The sequence below is a fragment of the Esox lucius genome, chromosome 11 (assembly GCF_011004845.1).
Source record: "Esox lucius isolate fEsoLuc1 chromosome 11, fEsoLuc1.pri, whole genome shotgun sequence".
NCBI lineage: Eukaryota > Metazoa > Chordata > Actinopteri > Esociformes > Esocidae > Esox > Esox lucius.
The window spans coordinates 7,061,370-7,079,547 of NC_047579.1; the positions used below are offsets into that span (position 1 = coordinate 7,061,370).

The following is an 18,178-nucleotide window of genomic DNA, read 5'->3' on the forward strand; positions in this document are numbered from 1 at the left end:
TCAGGCCTTGGATTTGGATTCTGCACAGAGGAGTACATTAAACAAATTGTCCAGGTTTCTCCTGGCCTCCAGACTGTCAGGGACTCTGAGAAAGCATATCAATGGCAACATTAAACATATCTATTTGAAACTTTTGTCTTCCATCAAAATATAAAATCCTGCTCTGCACTCTAAACGGCAAATATTTTGCATTTCTTTCTCTAATTGTTGTCATGTCTGCACGCATGGCTTATCCCAGGTACACTTAAAGGCTTTGTCTCAAAGCTGTCAAAGGTTCTCTTTGCCCCAAAATCACATAACGATTCAAGTGCCCCAACTGCAATGTTAATGTCTCTATCACTCCGCTGTGGAATAATGCTAGTTGCTAGAATTCTTGATAATACTGTATCCCAAAATGTGTCTAAATCCCTTTTCATGTCTGTCACAGATGGGATTCCTGAAGTGGAGACACTTGAAGAGAAACAACAAGAAGACTACAATCATAAGAAGTCTCACCACTGTCCCCACTGTGAAAAACATTTCTCATCTCTATCACTGTTAAAAAAACACATTAAGATACACGAAGGTGAGAAGCCTTACTCCTGTTCTGACTGTGGGAAGTGTTTCTCTCGATTAGGTAACCTTAAAGTTCACCAGCGCATACATACTGGTGATAAGCCTTACTCCTGTTCTGACTGTGGGATGTTTTTCTCTCGCTTAGGGAACCTTAAAGTTCACCAGCGCATACATACTGGTGATAAGCCTTACTCCTGTTCTGACTGTGGGAAATGTTTCTCTCAATTAGGTTACCTTAAAATTCACCAGCGCATACATACTGGAAAGAAGCCTTACTCCTGTTCTGACTGTGGGAAGTGTTTCCCTCTTTTAGGTTACCTTAAAATTCACCAGCGCATACATACTGGTGATAAGCCTTATTCCTGTTCTGACTGTGGAAAGAGTTTTATCTCATCATCTGGTCTTTCTAGACATCAGTTAGTGCATACTGGTGAGAAGCCTTACTCCTGTTCTGACTGTGGGAAGTGTTTTTGCTCATCATCTAAACTTACTAGACATCAGTTAGTGCATACTGGTGATAAGCCTTACTCCTGTTCTGACTGTGGGAAGTGTTTCTCTCAATTAGGTTATCTTAAAGTTCACCAGGGCATACGTACTGGTGAGAAGCCTTACTCCTGCTCTGACTGTGGGAAGTGTTTTATCTCATCATCTGGTCTTACTAGACATCAGTTAATACATACTGGTGAGAAGCCTTACTCCTGTTCTGACTGTGGGAAGTGTTTTATCTCATCATCTAGCCTTACTAGACATCAGTTAGGGCATACTGGTGAGAAGCCTTACTCCTGTCCTGTCTGTGGGAAGTGTTTCATCTCATCATCTGGCCTTACTAGACATCAGTTAGTGCATACTGGTGAGAAACCTTACTCCTGTTCTGACTGTGGGAAGTGTTTCTCTCAATTACATTACCTTAAAGTTCACCAGCGCATGCATACTGGTGATAAGCCTTACTCCTGTTCTGACTGTGGGAAGTGTTTTATCTCATCATCTGTACTTATTAGACATCAGTTAGTGCATACTGGTGAGAAGCTTTTCTCCTGTGCTGACTGTGGGAAGAGTTTTATCTCATCATCTAAACTTACTAGACATCAGTTAGTGCATACTGGTGAGAAACCTTACTCCTGCTCCGACTGTGGGAAGTGTTTCTCTCAATTAGATTATCTTAAAGTTCACCAGCGCATACATACTGGCGAGAAGCCTTACTCCTGCTCCGACTGTGGGAAGTGTTTCTCTCAATTAGATTATCTTAAAGTTCACCAGCGCATACATACTGGCGAGAAGCCTTACTCCTGCTCCGACTGTGGGAAGTGTTTTGCTTCTTCATCTGCAATTAATTTGCATAGAAAATGGCATATGGGTGAAAAGCCTTACTCCTGTTCTGACTGTGGGAAGTGTTTCATTAGATCGAGTGATCTTACTATTCATAAAAGACTGCACACAGGTAAGAAGCCTTACTCCTGTTCTGACTGTGGGAAGTGTTTTACGACATCATTTACACTTACTAGGCATCAGCGATTGCACACAGGTGAGAAACCTTTCTCATGTTCTGACTGTGGGAAATGTTTCTCTCAAATGGATTACCTTAAAACTCACCAACGCACACACATACAGTGAGGGAAAAACTTCTTTGATCCCTTGCTGATTTTGTTTGTTTGTCCACTGACAAAGAAATGATCAGTCTATAATTTTAAGGGTAGGTTTATTTGAACAGTGAGAGACAGAATAACATCAAACAAATCCACCTCCATGTTTGACGATGGGGTGATGACCTTGGGGTCATAGGCAGCATTCCTTCTCCAAACACGGCGAGTTGAGTTGATGCCAAAGAGCTCGATTTTGGTCTCATCTGACCACAACACTTTCACCCAGTTCACCTCTGAATCATTCAGATGTTCATTGGCAAACTTCAGATGGGCCTGTACATGTGCTTTCTTGAGCAGGGGGACCTTGCAGGCACTGCAGGAATTCAGTCCTTCACAACATAGTGTGTTACCAATTGTTTTTTTGGTGATTATGGTCCCAGCTGCCATGATCATTGACAATATTCTCCTGTGTAGTTTTGGGCTGATTCCTTATCGTTCTCATGATCATTGCATCTCCACAAGGTGAGATCTTTGAATGGAGCCCCAGACCGAGGGAGATTGACAGTTCTTGTGTTTCTTCCATTTACAAATAATCGCACTGTTTTCACATTCTCACTTGACGATTGTCATGTAGGGCATTCCAGCCTTGTGTAGGTCTACAGTCTTGTCCCTGCCATCCTTGGACAGCTCTTTGGTCTTGGCCTTAGTGGAGAGTTTGGAAACTGATTGATTGCTTCTGTGGACAGATGTGTTCTCCACAGGTACCAAGCTGAGATTAGGAGCACTCCCTTTAAGAGTGTGCTCCTAATCTCAGCTCGTTACCTCTATAAAAGACACCTGGGAGCCAGAAATTTGTCTGATTGAGAGGGGATCAAATACTTATTTCATTAATTAAAATGCAATTGAATTTATAACATTTTTGATATTTTTTTTTTGTTGTTCTGTCTCTCACTGTTCACAAACCTAACATTTAAATTATAGACTGATAATTTCTTTGTTAGTGGGTAAACGTACAAAATCAGCATGGGATAAAAATGTTCTCCTCTTCTGACTGGTAGCAGTGTTTCTCTCAAATAGGTCATCTTAAAGTTCACCAGCGCATAAATACTGTACAATAATATTGACCATTTGACAGACTTGTCAGAGTGGGTGAGTCTGTGTTTTACAGCATCTAGTAGTTTTACTGTCTTTTCTTGAAATTGCCTCAAATGAGGAAGAGTTGTCTGAATACCGAGGAATCCCCCCCCATCTCAGGGGCCACACCCTTCCCAGGGCACTAAATGTCCATTGTAAACGATCCTTTCAAGAAAGATAAAAGGTTATACTCAGTTCAAAAAGAGATCTCTTCAAAAGATTAATGGAGCCCTATGATCTCTAATTATTGCACCTGCAATGTAATTGCACAAGAGGTTCACATACTCTCAAGCAGAACTGTATCTAGTCAACCCCTGATAATTTTCTCTATTAAAACCGTAACTAAATGCATAATCAACATGGATACATAGACAGTAGAACATTTATCTTAACTAAACAAGGATAAAACTGAGGTTTTGGTTGTCAAAGCACTTTTTTCCACTAATTTTATTTATTTACCCACTTTTAGTCGGTGTGGAAGAATATTAATGTTAGTGAATACATGTATAATGATAGAAAACTGCATTGTACATGTACTATTATGAGTAAAGAGAAATTGAGAAAGTGTGTGCATAATGTTTTGCTGAGTAGAAGTTTCATTTGTTAGATAAAAAAGGAAAGACGGGATAGATGGGCTTTTCCAAGGACAGACTGGACACACTGGATTCATGTGAAGGAGATAAATTAAGTAGCCAACTGTGTGCATGAGTGGAAAGTTATTAGAACAGAGCCTGGATGAGTAGTAAGCTTGGTCGATGACTGAACAGGAGTGTGTTAATGGAGAAATACAGACCGTGTTGGAGTTAGGTAGACTTCACTTTTGTCAGTTTATCAGAGACCGAGGCCCAGCTGCCTAGGAGTGAGGAAGCACCCAAGGTCATGGTGTTACATCACATCCTGGTAGAAACTTACAGAATGAGTTGGAGGCATGAAGGGAGGAACAGTAAGAGGGAGTGGGTTGTTTTTTATCACTTTATACTGGATGTGTCTTTCTTAATTTTCAATCCTTCTATATTTGCATAGATTCTGTATGTCGGTATGAACTATTGCCTGAAAGCTTTTGTTAAAAAAATAACTTCTTTGTTGTTATTGTGTGTTTGTGTGTTCTCATCCGACCTTTTGATACCTAGGGCACGAAATTGGCTTTAATCACTTTGATATTCATTTAATGTACAAACTGCCTAAATCAAGTTTGATATTGTGTTACCAGAATAGACAGCACAATTTTCTAATATCTAGCAGGGCTAGAAGAATATGTGGCACAGTTTAGTTGTCTAGATGGCATTTCATAATCAGATTGATCAATAATCTGATATTGTTAGCTGTGTTACAGCTTTGATAGAAAAAAGTAGATGTAGAAGATTTGTTTTATGTTGAAGATTACTTGATTATTGATTAATGTGTGCTTTGTTACAAGTTTACACTGCGTTCACAATTATTAGGCACATTGCATTTCTCATGATGTATTTTATTGTTGAACAATCTCAATGCTTTATGTCAATCCAAAATATCATTGAACCTGAGTGAGTCATTGAACAGTGAGTTTTGATCTTTTTCAGGGGAATATATAAGGGTGCACAATTATTAGGCAACAAATGGTGGGCATAATTATTAAGCAACTAAATTACAAAAATAACTTCCCCCAACTCACTTCTTTATTCTCCATTTTTAAAGTGTAACACAAAATGACAGTTAATTAAAATGTGTGTTATTTCAAAATATTGTGTGACCAATATAGTCACCTTTCTTTTCTTAACCTGCCATGAGCCTTCTGTCCATGGAGTCTGTTAGTTTCTTGATCTGTTCATGATCAACTTTTGATGAAGCAGCAACCACAGCCTCCCTAATGCTGTTCAAAGAGGTGCATTGTCTTCCCTCACTGTGAATCTCAGGTTTGAGAAGGGCCCACAAATTCTCAATAGGATGTAAGTCAGCTGAGGAAGGGGGTCATTATCCAGAGATAATTTAGGCCCTTGCTTGTTTGCTAACAGTGGAGTACTTGGATGCGTGTGATGGAGCATTGTCCTGCATAAAGATCATGGCCTTCTTGAATGCTGAGGACTTCTTCCTTTGCCACTGTTTGAAGGAAGTATCTTCCAGAAACTGGCAGTAGGTATGGGAGTTGAATCTTTAACCCAAAAAGGGTTTCATCCTCAATGACAGCAGCCCATACCAGTACCCCTCCTCCACCTTGCTGGTGCCATGTCTCTGAGAATTTGACACCTTGTTCTTCTGGACACTTGAGGTAGGTTGCAGTCCTGTAATATGGTGGCGCTTGAGGATAATGGGTTCCTGTTAGCTTCATGTTTAATTCTTTAATTCAATGTTTAATTCATGTTTAATTCTTTAATTCCAATGTTTTTATTGTCTGGTGGTCACGCATCAATAGTTTAGCTCGTTCAAGTGTTGCATCTATCTGAAAGGCATTTTAAAAATGTTGACTTCAGTGTCGGTTAAATGTTTTGTTTTGCCACATTTTACCTGAGCTGCACACCTTGATATAAGTTGTAATTCACTTTCACCACATCCTCCATCATTACACAAATACGTATCACCTGAAAATTATTTAATCCAATGAGCATTCAAGTTTATATGGTTTGGAGTTGGAAAAAGTGCATAGAGAGAATGATATGATCAGAATACTCACTAGCCTAATAATTGTGTGCACAGTGTAGATACAAGTCACTTTTCCAGGAAGTCGTGTTCTGTCAAAGCTTGCAAGTGTACTCTGCTAATGGGTTTGCGGGTTGTCACACTAATAACAGCAATTGTGTTCAAAATGTTTTTATGAAAGATCTATCTGAAAGATTAAGAGACAGTGTGGCTAATATCGGTTGGCAGACATCCAGTAAGGACACTGGTCAGCTGGAGTTGCTATGTAAAGACAAAGATTTCCCCAGGTTGTGGCCAAGATGAAACTCTGGAACATCTTCTGATTAACTGTCAAAGATCTGTAAAGGTCATCCCACCCTTCTGGAGGCTGCAGCATAACCCCTCCTCCAACCAATCTGGTGGTGGCAGTAGCTCAAAGGGGATTGTTATGGGAATTCTTGAACTAATGTACATTTGAGGAATATCTGCTTTTCTATTACCTGGTATGTAACTCTGGTTGTGACACACAGGTCTGCATAATATCAGAGGATCACTAGGTGCTCTGACCATCTGTTCATCTGCTTAGACCAATAAGGGTATCTGTCTTTTGTTCCTTAGGAATGTAGGAGAGGGGATCTGGTATTTACCTAGGGGGCATCATTGACTGGTATTGGCAGATTATAGGGTATCTTGTAAATCTGCCCATCGGTATAACCCGTCAGAGAATCTATTGTTTGTCCAGATGCTGTATGTCCTTTTCAGAGTTCAAAAGATTACCCATGTGGGGGAGGACAGCCTGCCCTTTGTGTGACCCTAGGTAGTAATAGAATAAAGGGAATGTGTTCTGTTGAGTTAGGACATCTGTAAAGCATCTTACCACACCCCTTTTAACGGTAATAAATATTGACTGTTCATCTATCTTCCTCAGAGGATTTTTTCTGTAAGCTTTTGACGCATCTCTCTATTTGCAAATAAATTGCCAAATGAGTGAAAATTATTTTGTCTCTGTACTTACTCCTTTAAGAGTCCCTATGGATGGAATTACCATCACAGGATCCCCTCTGATTTGGGTGGGACGACGAAAAGCAAAATCGAAACCAAACAGAACTAAACCTGACTTTTTATCAAATCAAAGGTTTTCAGAGTTAGTGGGACTCCAGGTGTGATTCTTTGATCAAATCAAAGGTTGTAAAAGTCGTCCAGCCTAATATAGAATATTTTGGTCTGTCATAGTTACCAGTGAGGAATGCAAGTAGTATTTAACATTTAATATGTTTACAGTGAATGTCTGCTGAACCATGTTTACCTCAGTATTTAAAAATTGATAAATGCTGTTTTGTGTGCATGCACAGGTAATATAGCGTTTCCCTGACCTGCGCTTGTTATTTTATGCTTTATTGGGCTGTGGCTAATCCTTTCAGTACATATAGGGCCACCATGGAATTGGGATATTTTAAGAATTCTCACTTTAACTCACTTTTGATAAATTGGGACAAGTGAGAGGTGTGATCAGAACAATGTATTTTATATTTTGATCGATAGATTAGAGACACAGTACAGCAGGACCTTTGAATTGTAAACGTTTATTGTCTTAAAATAGCAAAACAGAGAGGTAGACGTTGTAAGAGCTCTTGTAGATGTTTTTTACTGACACAAACGTACTGTTTCCTCCAATAACGTATATCTGCAGACCGCAAGTCAGGGACGTTACTTAATATGAGAGTTCCTGAATATTAAGTTACGCCCACTGAGGTTCACCATTGGTCAGTTTGGCGACATCCTGGTTTGACACGGCTCAACACTAGGTGTCATGTTTGGGTATGACGTCATTCCGTTGAGTGTACTAATGGAGGAAGAAGAGTGAACTAAAGTTAAAACTTTATCTCAGAGTCTGTGTGATTTAATTCAATATAAAACGCTAGGTTCAAGCGGTTTAAGCACAGATATAGAAAAAAGTGTATTTGTTTCAACAACATGTTGAAATAGCAGTTTAGTCTGATTATGTAAAGGTACTTTTTTCCAAGACCATTTGCAGAGACTGAAGTACAATTTAATTGTATTTTGTTTCAGTATTAAAATGTTTGATAACATACAACTGAAATATATTAATTTGAAGACTGAAGTAGCCTCTAAAAATAGTTTTAAATGTTTTGGTTACAGTCTAGAAGGAGACACTGGTGGTTTAGAAAGCTGCTGAGTGAATTTATAGTTGTGCAATATAGTTGATCTGAGCTCTACATGTTACAAAGTGAAACAGGCCTCCCTTTTGCACAAGTTTATACAGGATTACCATTTATACATTTTCCATAGATTCAACATGTAACACAAATGTGAACATGCTGTGTAAGGTACATTGTGCGGTGTAAGGTACATTGTACGCCTTCCTGGGAAGGTGTTCCGGTCCCGTCCCACCGGGAGGAGACCCCGGGGAAGACCTAGGACACGCTGGAGGGACTATGTCTCCCGGCTGGCCTGGGAACGCCTCGGTGTCCCCCCGGAAGAGTTGGAGGAAGTGTCTGGGGAGAGGGAAGTCTGGGCATCCCTGCTTAGACTGCTGCCCCTGCGACCCGGCCCCGGATAAGCGGTAGATTATGGTATGGTATGGTATGTAGTTGCATTTTATTTGATCTATATTTCCATGTTGATAAAGGAAACTAGACCATTTGCAGTCTAAACATGAGCACTGATTTAATCCAAAATGTCTGTAAGCAAGCTGAGTATTGTATGCAAGGCATGACATTTATTCATGGGAAATTTGGTTGGTCAAACCTTTAAAGGGCAGAAAAATGTATGTTAATTTTGATGTGCATTATGAGTGCATTTAGTTAATTGTTGTGACAAATGGGTGTTAAAATATAACAACCCTCAATCAGTCCACCCAGGGTATGAAACCTTCTCCTTGTAATGGTAGATCAAGCATACTGACAACAATGTTGACAATGAGAACAGTAAACATGCATTTCATGATGTGGAAGTTCATATTTGCAATTGTATATTTGAATATGATCTCCATTAGCTGATGCACCAACTACACTTCCTGGGGTCCACACTAAAAATAACAGCTTGACAACACAAGATAATACATGAACACAGAAAGAATTACAAATAGTAGGATTGTACAGTATTTTAACATTCATATTTTATGTTACTATCACTACAGTATACACTCACCTAAAGGTTTATTAGGAACACCATACTAATACTGTGTTTGACCCCCTTTCGCCTTCAGAACTGCCTTAATTCTATGTGGCATTGATTCAACAAGGAGCTGAAAGCATTCTTTAGAAATGTTGGCCCATATTGATAGGATAGCATCTTGCAGTTGATGGAGATTCGTGGGATGCACATCCAGGGCACGAAGCTCCCGTTCTACCACATCCCAAAGATGCTCTATTGGGTTGAGATCTGGTGACTGTGGGGACCATTTCAGTACAGTGAACTCATTGTCATGTTCAAGAAACCAATTTGAAATGATTCGAGCTTTGTGACATGGTGCATTATCCTGCTGGAAGTAACCATCAGAGGATGGGTACATGGTGGTCATAAAAGGATGGACATGGTCAGAAACAATGCTCAGGTAGGCCGTGGCTTTTAAACGATGCCCAATTGGCACTAAGGGGCCTAAAGTGTGCCAAGAAAACATTCCCCACACCATTACACCACCAGCCTGCACAGTGGTAACAAGGCATGATGGATCCATGTTCTCTTTCTGTTTACGTCAAATTCTGACTCTACCATCTGAATGTCTCAACAAAAATCGAGACTCCTCAGACCAGGCAACATTCTTCCAGTCTTCAACTGTCCAATTTTGGTGAGCTCGTGCAAATTGTAGCCTCTTTTTCCTATTTGTAGTGGAGATGAGTGGTACCCGGTGGGGTCTTCTGCTGTTGTAGCCCATCCGCCTCAAGGTTGTGCGTGTTGTGGCTTCACAAATGCTTTGCTGCATACCTCGGTTGTAACGAGTGGTTATTTCAGTCAAAGTTGCTCTTCTATCAGCTTCAATCAGTTGGCCCATACTCCTCTGACCTCTAGCATCAACAAGGCATTTTCGCCCACAGGACTGCTGCATACTGGATGTTTTTCCCGTTTCACACCATTCTTTGTAAACCCCTAGAAATGGTTATGCGTGAAAATCCCAGTAACTGAGCAGTTTGTGAAATACTCAGACCGTCTGGCACCAACAACCAAGCCACGCTCAAAATTGCTTAAATCACCTTTCTTTCCCATTCTGACATTCAGTTTGGAGTTCAGGAGATTGTCTTGACCAGGACCACACCCCTAAATGCATTGAAGCAACTGCCATGTGATTGGTTGATTAGATAATTGCATTAATGAGAAATGGAACAGGTGTTCCTAATAATCCTTTAGGTGAGTGTATGTCAGCAATGCACATTTGATTTTGAAATCTACTTTTTTCTATGTTTTAAATATATGAGCTGGAAGGGAGTCCAATTCTACCTTTGTACAGCAATGTTTGTTGTTTGGAGTTGGTTCGCATGTCTGGTGGAGTATGTGTATGTTGAAGCTTAACATGAGTTAACTGTGTTTTTCTATACAGGTATGTTTCTTACAAATGCAAGTCATGCTTTTAACCTGTTCTCAACTTTTCAAATGTCAATAATTTCTTTCGAAGGGCAAGCTGCCCTGCTCTGACCCCAGCTGTAACTATCCTAGTTTTGTCTTTGTAGCCTGACCAAACCACCGGCAATAATCCATATGTGATAATCTTAGTCTGCAGGACATGTTTGGTCAGGTGTGATGTTGAAAACGGAGAGCGTCTCCTAACTACTGACATGTTCCCTCCATCTTTACAACCAGTGAATCATTAAGTCATGAACAGAACAGTTTAGAGTTCAAGCTTTGTTTCCTATACTTGCTCAACTGTAACATTGATTCAACTGAGGTCTTGAACTCTTGTTCCAAATTCAATGTTCTTAGTTTTACGATATGTTCAGGACAGGTTTGTTATCTTGTAAGACATCTAAACTCTATTCAACATAATCCTCAATGAATGATCGTTCAAAATACATACTCTTCTTAATTTACAGCATTTGTCTCACTTAGACAAAAACAATTCCAAAAGTCACCCATTTAGCAGAGAGATAGCTACCACTTATATTGGCGTGTGATGCTGAAGTTCAGAACCCATAACGTCATGTATCGCATGCTATTGTGTAGTCACTGTTCCAATAAAAAAATTTGGTATAATAATACAAACTGGTATTACCTCCCAGCTGCAAGGAATGCATGCAAAGCAGTTAGAGCAGTCTAAATGCATATTTTTATAAAATAAACACCATTGCTGGCAATATACTTTCCATCACAGAACCAGCCAGACCTATTATGGTGCAGTGATATTTTAATACTTTATTTTACAGAAAAATTACTGAATAGTTACGATGGTAGGAGGGTTGATGAACTGTCCAATTGAAAGCTGTAGATGATTAAGTGACCATGATATGAGGGCCAGATTGTAAATATAACCAGGACGCAACATACTATACGGTACTATACTGTAGCAGTGTTTCCAATACTATAGACTAGCCTGGATAGACAGTACAGTAAAATACCGAAAATCACTCACGTCTGCTCGATCAGCTTATTTCTCCAACCTGATTGAGGCGAACAAAAACAATCCAAAATTTCTCTTTGATACAGTTGCAAAGTTAACAAAAAAGCAAAGCTTAGCAAGTGAAGTGGGTCTTCACCTTAGTTGTAATGAATACATGAACTACTTTGATGAAAAGATCGTCACCATTAGAAAACAAATAACTGAATCCTTAAATAGTTATGGTCCTAAAAATCTCAGTTGTCCAAAAAATTTCCGGAACTTCCCTGATCAGGTGTCAATGGGGACACTTGAGTTTTTTGATACTGTATCGCTCGACACATTTACAAAATTTGTAATGAGTTCTAAACCCACAAACTCTCAGCTAGACCCGATTCCTACAAAATTACTTAAGGAGTTATTTCCTGTGCTAGGTCAGCCAATGCTGAACATAATAAATTGCTCCCTTTCCTCCGGATGCGTACCAAACTCATTAAAAATTGCGGAAATTAAGCCTCTTCTAAAAAAATCTAATCTAGATCCCGACATATTAAACAATTATAGGCCAATATCGAACCTCCCGTTCCTCTCAAAAATCTTAGAAAAATGTGTTTCCCAACAACTGAATGCCTTCCTAAAGACAAAAAATATTTATGAAATATTCCAGTCTGGTTTTAGATCCCATCATAGTACTGAGACTGCACTCGGGAAGGTAACAAATGACCTTCTAATGGCCTCAGACAAAGGTTCCGCATCCGTCCTGTTGCTTCTTGATCTTAGTGCTGCTTTTGACACTATTGATCACTCCCTTCTCTTAGAGAGACTGGAAACCAATATTGGGCTACGTGGACATGTTCTAGCCTGGTTTAAATCTTATTTATCTGAAAGATATCAGTTCGTTAGTGTGGATGGCATATCCTCTGACAAGTCAAAGGTATGCTTTGGAGTTCCTCAAGGCTCGGTTCTGGGCCCATTACTTTTCTCACTATACATGCTCCCTCTGGGCGATGTAATCCGAAATCACAATATTAACTTTCACTGTTATGCTGATGACACACAGTTATATATTTCAATGAAGCATGGAGAAGCCCCTAAATTAGCTATTTTGGAAGCATGCGTTTCAGATATTAGGAAGTGGATGACAGAGAATTTCTTGCTCTTAAACTCAAATAAAACAGAAATGCTCCTTTTAGGACCCAAAAAACAAAGAGCGTTGTTAGCAGATCTCACTGTGAACCTCGACGGCTGCATGGTCGTATCCCAAAAAACTGTAAAAAACCTTGGCGTTACCCTTGACCCTGACCTCTCCTTTGAAGAACATATAAAATATGTCTCAAGAGTTGCTTATTTTCATCTTCGAAACATCGCAAAAATTAGAAACTTTCTATCAAAAACTGATGCAGAAAAATTAATTCATGCTTTCGTTACTTCTAGATTAGATTACTGCAATGCTCTTCTCTCTGGTTATCCAGACAAATTAATAAATAAACTTCAATTAGTGCTGCACACAGCTGCTAGAATCCTAACTAGAACAAAAAAATTTGAACACATTACTCCTGTCCTGGCTTCCTTACATTGGCTGCCTGTTAGGGTTAGGGCTGATTTTAAGGTTTTACTCTTAACCTATAAATCAATACATGGACTTGCTCCTACTTACCTTGCTGAAATGATCCAGCCATACATACCTACACGTAACCTTAGATCGCAAGATGCAGGCCTTTTAATTGTACCTAGAATTTCTAAACAAACAGTTGGCGGCAGGGCCTTTTCTCATAGAGCTCCACTCCTGTGGAATGATCTGCCAATTAAGGTTAGAAATGCAAACTCAGTGCAAACTTTCAAGTGTCTACTAAAAACTCATCTCTACAGCACGGTTTATAATTAGGTGTAGCCTGGCCCGGGGGCGTGAAGGTGACCAGTAGGCTTGATACTGTCCACCCTTGCTGTCTTGCCAGGTGGGCTCTCGTCGCCACTGGGATGCCCTCCCTCCAATGCCCTTCGGGGGAAGAGTCACTGGCTTGTTGTTGACTCTCTATTGCGCACTTGTGCAGTTGGGCTGTACGCTGCTAGCAATACTCAGCCCTCATTCAGGGGGGTTGCGGTTGGTGGGTGTCCCTTTGGTTGATGCCTGGCAATGTGGTTGGATTGATTTCCTGCCTGTTGGGCCCTGTCCGGGGCCTCCCCCGGGTAGGGCCACAGTGTCACCGGACCCCCCCGTCTCAGTTTCCAAGGTGTTACGCTGCTATATTATTGTGCTGGGGGACATGAGGGATGTACTACTAACTTTTCTCAGATTCCTCCAATTTTAAATTTTAGAAGGAGATGAGGTCCTGGTCCACACCTGCGGATTACCTGGTTTGGGGGGACCGTTGCTGTTCCTGTCCTTGTCCACCTGGTCATACTTCTGACCTAGTCTAAAATCGAATATACTCTGGATTTAGCCAAGAGAAATTTATTTATTATTCCAATTGGACTCTTAATATCTCACCCGGCACAGCCAGAAGAGGACTGGTCACCCCTCTGAGCCTGGGTCCTCTCTAGGTTTCTTCCTAAAATTCGACCTTCTTAGGGAGTTTTTCCTAGCCACTGAAATTCAACACTACTGTTGTTTGCTCCTTGGGGTTTAAGGCCGGGTGTCTCTGTAAAGCACTTTGTGACAACTGCTGTTGTAAAAAGCGCTTTATAAATACATTTTGATTGATTGATTGATATAGATGGGCAGTTGCTGAATTGTGGCCTCCAACACACCCACTGCAATCAGCAAAAGGTAGTCAACACCACAAAACCCTCAAAGCTTGGCACACTTTCCCTAAACAAAAATAAACTTAATAGAAACATGAATGGTTTGTGTAGAAATACAAAATGTGTAATATAAACTTTGTGTTGATTTCTTGGGGATACTGACTGTGACAGTGTGCAGAAAAAAAGGTCAACAGAGATTAGCTGGCACGTGGATCTTTGCCCCAGTGAGTCCATCTACTTTCGTGAGCCTTACAGTTTGATGTGGCAGTTTTTGCCAGTCTTTCTTCATTCACCTCAGATAGCCCTGAAAAACCTGTCTGCAGGTAAGTGAAAGGTAATAAAATGTTCATTACCAGCCAATTTACAAGGTTGCTTTATAATGCCCAACGTGAAAGGCTGTTGGTTAAAAAACGGTATCAAACTATATGGTCATTTAGGATTTTAGGAACATTTAATCTATTAATTGTGTAATAACAACCTTTAGCTAGAATCAGCCGCAGAAAGATTAAGATACGATGTTGCTTAAGATTCTACATCATAAACAGGCAAATGTATAGACTTTACAGGCTTGAGATACATGTATGTAGCTAGCTAGTACTTACTACCCGAGATCGCGGTAAAGATAGTTTCAGATTCACACATTCGACTGCGCCCATGTACCGGTAAAATTGTTCTTGGTCTGCCGACCCCAGAGTGCAGAGTGTGCAGAGTTGGGGAGTAACAGATTACAAGTAATCCACTACATGTAACGGATTACAAAAAACAGTAACTCTAATCCGTTACGTTACCAACCAAAATATTGTAATCAGATTGCAGATACTTTTGAAAACGATATGATTACTTTTGGATTACTTCAAATTGAAAAAGAATAGTTGCGTGAAATAATTTTGACACGTTGCCTGTTAGATTTTTTTATATAATGTTTTAAAAACATCGTTATTTGAACAAAAATGACAATTGCACTCCTCAGTTGTTGGGTGTTATTATCATGCGCGCATAACCATATTAGTGACCGATTATTGGTAAAAACTGTGTATCTATGATAATATAAGCCTACCCATATAAAATGTGATTTAGTTATCCACTCGACGCATCTTTTTCAGAACCTGGTGTTATATATTTTTCAAGTTTCAAGGTCTATTTGTTAAACGCACCGGTCAACACAGGCAAGAACAGTTTAAAAGATTAGGCAACTATTTGATAGCTGTAACATGGCGCTATCTTCAAGATAAAACATTATACAGAATTTATCACGTCATTTGAGGAGAAAATGTGTTGGGAAGCACTATGCCAATGGTTGATGATTTGCATTTAACGCAGCCACTTCAACACCGCCCATACAGGTAGGCCATATGACCCTTCTTTGCATCGCAGAATAGGTTGTTTATTGGTTATCATTGGCTGCTGACCGCATTGAATATAAGCTAAGAGAGCAGGTGTATAATCACAGTTTATTTCTTTCATTTGCGTTTTGAAAATCCATCGCTAGTGGCTCTAATAATCTCAGGTTACGTTCACGCGGGTAAATTGTTTGATTGACTGATCCATTTTTTAGAAAACAAATAGGAATAGCCTATAATGCCTCAATATTAAAGTAATCTAAAAGTAATTAAAAGTAATCGGATTATGTTACTGAGTTTGAGTAATCAAAATGTTATGTAACTGATTACAAATGTGGACAGGTAACTTGTAACTGTAATGGATTACACTTAAAAAGTAACCTACCCAACACTGCGAGTGTCCCACAAGGCTATATCAACGTGCCAGAGAAAGGACCACTTAGGGACAAGTGCAGTCCTCAGAATGATGGCTTTTTATGATACAGTCGGTACATTATGTGAAACATATATTAAACATTTTTAGATTTTCATCTCAAATCGTACCACTATAGTAGTGTATGTACATGACATTGTCTTAGAGCCTCAACTTAAAATAACGAGGAACAGAAAGTTTAGGAATATTTGACATCTTCCTTTTAAAATAACTTTTTCAGATTTTTTGGTATTCATCCCTAATCTCCTCCATAAATTCCTCATTACATTCTCTAAGAGGACAGGATAGAGGAAGATACACAACAGGTGGTAGGATGGATAAGGAACGTGTTGTTTTTATGGTACGACCATGCAGATTCTTACCCCCACCCAATTCTCTATAAGTTTTGAATGTACTTCCAAATGTTTTAGAGATTATTCACTGTTACTTGGTAACCTGTGTACTCACTCCTTGCAAGAATAAAAAAAAATATTGTGCAAGTGAGTTTTCCTCTGTTTTACCTACCATTTTCATTAATTGTTTGGACTTCAAAATTTCCATCACAACTTATCTTCCTATTCAAAACGATCCTTTATATACTGTGTGTAAAATAGACAAAATAATTTCATGAATGTTTTAAATGCATTGATGAAAGTTATACTATTAATTAACCAAAATAAGTCAATAAAATGCCAATTAAATATGTACATTGGTGATTAAAGTCTATATAGATTGTCAGACTGAAAGGTACTCTGTCCAGACAGAAAAGTATCTTCTCTGCAGTCCTACACTGACCGGTGTCTTCTTGCTAGACACGCCTCTCTGTGTCTGTTAAATAGATCGGTAAAGTGAGACAATGTAAACCAAAATTACAGTAAATTATTAATGTCAGTTCCAGATATTTATAATGACTCAGCATCAAATACATCAGAAAATTATTATTCCCTTCAGAGATGGCAAATTACCTAAAAGGATGGAGAGGAACTACTTCAGAGCTCAGAGAGCTTTTAGATAGCAGTTCAGAGGAAGGGAGTTTAATTCATTAATTCAAATTCATTTTAAAATGCACCATCAGACTGTCTGGTCTTCTGATGAGTGTGTTGATGAACCTGTGTGTGTTTTGTGTGAGGGAAATGCAGATGAATTCCTTGAAAAGGAAATGGCTAACTCAAAATCATGTCACAAGAAGTTAGCTTTCTTGAAATTCTGAGGGATCATAGACACAAACTACCAAAAGATGCCAGGACTCTCCTGAAGACCCCTTGCTCTGTGGAATTCCAGGACACTCTTAAAGGGAGTGCTCCTAATCTCAATTTGTTACCTGTATAAAAAACACCTGTCCACAGAAGCAATCAATCAATCAGATTCCAAACTCTCCACCATGACCAAGACCAAAAAGATTCAGATGACACCAAAATCGAGCTCTTTGGCATCAACTCAACTCGCCGTGTTTGGAGGAGGAGGAATGAACACCATCACCACCGTCAAACATGGAGGTGGAAATGTTATGCTTTGGGGGTGTTTTTCTGCTAAGGGTACAGGACAACTTCACCGCTTCAAAGGGATGACGGACGGGGCCATGTACCGTCAAATCTTGGGTGAGAACCTCCTTCCCTCTCCCAGGGTATTGAAAATGGGTCGTGGATGGATATTCCAGCATGACAATGACCCAAAACACATGGACAAGGCAACAGAGGAGTGGCTAAAGAAGAAGCACATTAAGGTCCTGGAGTGGCCTAGCCAATCTCCAGACCATAATCCCATAGAAAATCAGTGCTGGGAGCTGAAGGTTTGAGTTGCCAAACGTCAGCCTCGAAACCTTTTTGACATGCATTTTTCTGAAATTTTTTTTGTTTTGTTTTTCTGTTCAAATAAACCTACTATTAAAATTATCAGTGACATTTCTTTGTCAGTGGACAAAAGTACAAAATCAGCAGAGGATCAAATATTTTTTTTTCCTCACTCTACATGCCTGGGGAACACTGGCCTGCTGTGACTTTAGGAGAGGATGAAGGCAGAAAAATCACAACATTGTTCGATTCTTACATGTTTCCACTGGGATTTTCTCATTTTCCCATATCTATAAAGCAATTTTTTATCAGAAATTGATTCAAGATATATTACAGCACTAAACAAGTACAGGATGCATTTCTACAACCTGTGGTCATCATTGTATTTTCTATCTCTGTCAAAGATCCAGGGGGCTTTCATATGAAGATGTTATATCCCAATATAGAGATGATTTAAGAAGTAATGATGTCACGGTAGATTGTTA

At 39.5% G+C, this 18,178-nt stretch overlaps 2 protein-coding genes across 2 annotated transcripts in view; both read left to right on the forward strand.

The window, feature by feature from the left end:
- The window catches only part of LOC109615482 (zinc finger protein 501-like), a 1,152,720-nt gene that overhangs the window by 57,706 nt on the left and 1,076,836 nt on the right, over nucleotides 1-18,178 (forward strand). The window lies entirely within an intron of this gene.
- LOC109615437 (zinc finger protein 135-like) lies at nucleotides 608-1,981 on the forward strand. The gene is given in 2 exon segments (XM_034295523.1): nucleotides 608-1,810; nucleotides 1,813-1,981. Coding segments are annotated over 2 exon segments (1,203 nt in total). The 5' UTR covers nucleotides 608-681; the 3' UTR covers nucleotides 1,887-1,981.